This window comes from Trypanosoma rangeli (genome assembly GCF_003719475.1).
Source record: "Trypanosoma rangeli strain AM80 chromosome Unknown Tra_15.4_contig_00466, whole genome shotgun sequence".
NCBI classification, from domain to species: Eukaryota; Euglenozoa; class Kinetoplastea; order Trypanosomatida; family Trypanosomatidae; genus Trypanosoma; species Trypanosoma rangeli.
Genome location: NW_021706212.1, coordinates 6,689 through 10,103, shown reverse-complemented (window position 1 = coordinate 10,103; position 3,415 = coordinate 6,689). Strand labels below are relative to the sequence as shown.

Here is a 3,415-nt window from a genome sequence, read left to right as displayed (position 1 = left end):
AATACTGAACAAAAACACAGAGAGAAAAAACGGTGAATGGTCTACCGTAATTCTTAGAGAAGAACAATATAACTAACAAAAATGGATTGAATAAAAAACATGAGGAATGCGCTGTGCTAGCGCCGAAAGAAGAGCGCAATTTGAGTGATCAAAAAAAAAAGTCCTGCACTACAAAAATTCAAAAAAAAGGCATGTCTACATAACACTTTATTTAGTTTAAAACGTGAGTGGAGAAAGGGAGGTACTCTCAGTAGAAGGACAAACTCCCCTCCACCGGGGTCCACTCAGCACAGGGCCGCAACGCCCCATAGCCCCAATAGCAGCAGAAGTAGCCGAGACACATCCGCACGCGTGGATCTGTCACCTGCAAGTTGCTCGGATGCATCGGAGCCGTCACCTGCACGTTTCTCAGATGCACCGGAGCCGTCACCTGCACGTTTCTCAGATGCACCGGAGCCGTCACCTGCACGTTTCTCGGATGCATCGGAGCCGTCACCTGCGCGTTTCTCGGATGAATCAGAGCCGTCACCTGCGCGTTTCTCGGATGAATCAGAGCTGTCAACTGCCATGAGTTCATCTTCACTTAGTGGGCGGTTGTACAAAAAGACATTCTTTACTGTCACACTGCTTTTTTCGCCGCCACCAAAGTAAAAATGAGAGATATCATGCGTCCGTGCCTCAAGGGTTGGTAGTTTGTTAGTATTCCCCACGAGCACGCCGTCCACGTACACAGAGCCCTCGTTGTCCTGCAGCATGAGCGCCACTTTGTACTCCTTCCCCGGCTCCCAAGTGCTGTGGTGTGTTGTTGTCGTGATGCCATCGAAGACTGTACCCCACCGTTTCTCCGTCGTGTACGACAGCCCCACAAACGTCGTGTTTTCCTTGTCATTCAGACCCGCGCCCAGCAGAGGAACGCTCTCGTTCGGAACCTCATCGATCGTCACCGTCGCCACAAGCGTGAACGCGTAATCCACAAAGCCGTGCACATTGTGATGCGTCCACATGTTCACAGGCCACATGGCGTATGATTCGGACCCCGTGAACTTAAAGCCATTTTCGACCTTCTCTGCATCCGTCACAATTGAATTCACGCAGCGGTACGCGTCGTTCCAGGTTCCATCACCCGATGCATCCGACAAGAACCCAACCAGACCGGCTGTGGGCACCGACGAGTTGGAGAGGAAGGAGTCCAGTTCTGCCCAATTCTCCAAGATGGACGTGGTCGTCTTCAGCGCATCCGTTAGGGGGGAAAGAAAGAATCGGGTTTCCATGAAATCGCTCCTCTCTTCTAAAAAGTGCAACGCATTGTTAGAGTGCAGCAGGGTGTTGCCAGACGTCCACGTCCCTGCAATGTCCACGGAAATGGGCCCGACGTGAAACGTGCGGTTGTTGTCAGCAACCCAAAGGTAGAGCGCGGTGGCTTGCACCGTGTCTCCAGGGGGAATCCCTTTCTGAGTGTACAGCATAACCTTCTTTCCAGCAATGGTCGCAGTGGTGAGGGATGCTACACTCAAAGTCATTTGCAACGTCTTTGGTAAAAACCTGGGATGCACGCGTGTGAGTGTCCTGACAGCCTCCGTCCACGTTGCCCCCATGTCCCTCGACTCGAACACCTTGGAGAGAGAATTGTATTTGGCAGCCATGAGAAGCTGCCCCTGCTCCCACTCGATGATGAGGGGGTCAGTGCACCCCGCGGGGAGCATCCCCTGTGAAAGCACCCAATTTTTGCCGTCGTCCTTCGAATAAATGATCGTGGAGACAGTTTCGTTTTCTTCTGTCCTCATCGCCGTCACAGGAAACACGAACGTGCCATCCTCCATCACAACGCCTGAGCCGCCGCCACCAATAAATTCCTTTAGGCCACGTTGTTTAGCAGATTGTTCGATCTGTGGCAAAAGCGAGGTGGGTTTGCCCCATTGGATGACTTTATCTTGCGTGGACTCACCCACGAGCAAAACAAGATCCTTTGATATTTTAAACGGCTCCTCGCAGGAAGGATCATACTTCTGATGATAGTCCCCCACAAGTAGAAAGACATTGTTGCCCTTTGCAATTGTTGTGGGTTTTGACGTGCGTATCATGTAGGACATATTTTTATGTTCCGTGGCCGTGTTAATGATGCTGTGCGCCTTCCATTTGTGTAGTCGGACCTCATCGACAAAAGAGGACCAGTTCTCCGCAGGGTCAATGTACCCACCCACAATATCGGCGCAAATGATCGAAGGATCTTCATCGCAAAAATCACAGACGACCTCACTACCGGCAAGCACAACCAACACTCCACCAGCACTGGTGAGGGAAGGGTAGGCAAAAGATTTCCTCGTTTGACTTTGACCTTGTGTTTCCACAATCGTTTGACGCGGCACCAAAAGAGAGACAGGCTCTGGTGTTTGCATTTCATTTGGTTTACTTTCCTCAGCGTGGGCAGCCGTACTGGCAAAGCACATCAGCACAAACAGCAGCAGCATCACTGAATAAGGAAACAGATGGCGGTACATCATGGGCATGGGTCGCTGCTCACTCATTCTCTCTCCCTCCCCTCCTTGTGGTGGATCCGCTCAGGCCGCGACGATTGTGTTTCTGTGTGTGTGTGTGTGAGTTGCTGGTGGTGACTGCAGAGCGTTTCAATGTGCACAACACCAAGTAGCGTTTGGTCTCTTTCCTTCCGAACGTGTTGGGGAAAAAAGAGAGGTGAAACCAAAAAAAAAGAAAAAAAACGATGGGCACCGCCCTCGCCCACAGTTGGGCATCACGCAAAGAACAGTGACAATCCATAACGAAGGCCGCACCGACGAACGCGTGGGCCGCACGATCACACACTCACCCCGCCCACAAGACACGCCAGACGCAAAGAAGACGGCGGTAGCAGCGACTGTTGTGCGCAGCCGGAAGAAACACCCACCCGCACCCGCACGGAGAGTCCGCAGTGTGGGACGCCCCGCAGAAATCAAAAATAATACAAAACAAATTCATAAGCACCTCGCTTACCGTCTCCCCCCGCCCAGCCCCTTCAAACCCCGCCAGCGGCAACACGCAGTGCGCATGCCGGCGGGACCTCCTCCCATCGCAGCCCTTACAAAAACCCCAACGCCCCCCCACTTCCCTCAGCGCACTGCAGCAGGAGTGGGGCGCAGCGTAACAAACAAAAATAATAATAAAAATAAAAAAAGACGCATGCAGCACCATTTCTTCCACGCCTCGTTCCGCTTGCAAGCGAGGGCGACGCCAGCGCAGCCGTGGTCTCAGACTGCCCGATCAGTGCATGCAACTCGAACAAAACGGAACAGGCGCATGCGCCCAGGACGGCAAACCAACAAAAGAGAGGCGACAACGGTGTTTGCTCGAGGCTCTCAGCGGTGCATGCGGCACCCCCCATTGGAGCCGCACGCCAACCAAAAACGATGGCACCCAAAAA

General features: G+C 52.7%; 1 protein-coding gene across 1 annotated transcript, besides 2 other annotated features; it reads right to left on the bottom strand.

Annotated features, from left to right (window-relative positions):
* Nucleotides 1-284: 284 nt before the first annotated feature.
* On the bottom strand, nt 285-2,525 carry TraAM80_08812 (group II trans-sialidase superfamily; the record flags this gene model as incomplete). The annotated part of the gene is made up of 1 exon (XM_029385538.1): nt 285-2,525. The coding sequence occupies one exon, from the start codon at nt 2,523-2,525 to the stop codon at nt 285-287; it is 2,241 nt and encodes a 746-aa protein (XP_029234607.1).
* A 48-nt stretch (nt 2,526-2,573) lies between these two features.
* Nucleotides 2,574-2,600: a microsatellite.
* A 537-nt stretch (nt 2,601-3,137) lies between these two features.
* Nucleotides 3,138-3,169: a microsatellite.
* Between the last annotated feature and the right edge of the window lie 246 nt (nt 3,170-3,415).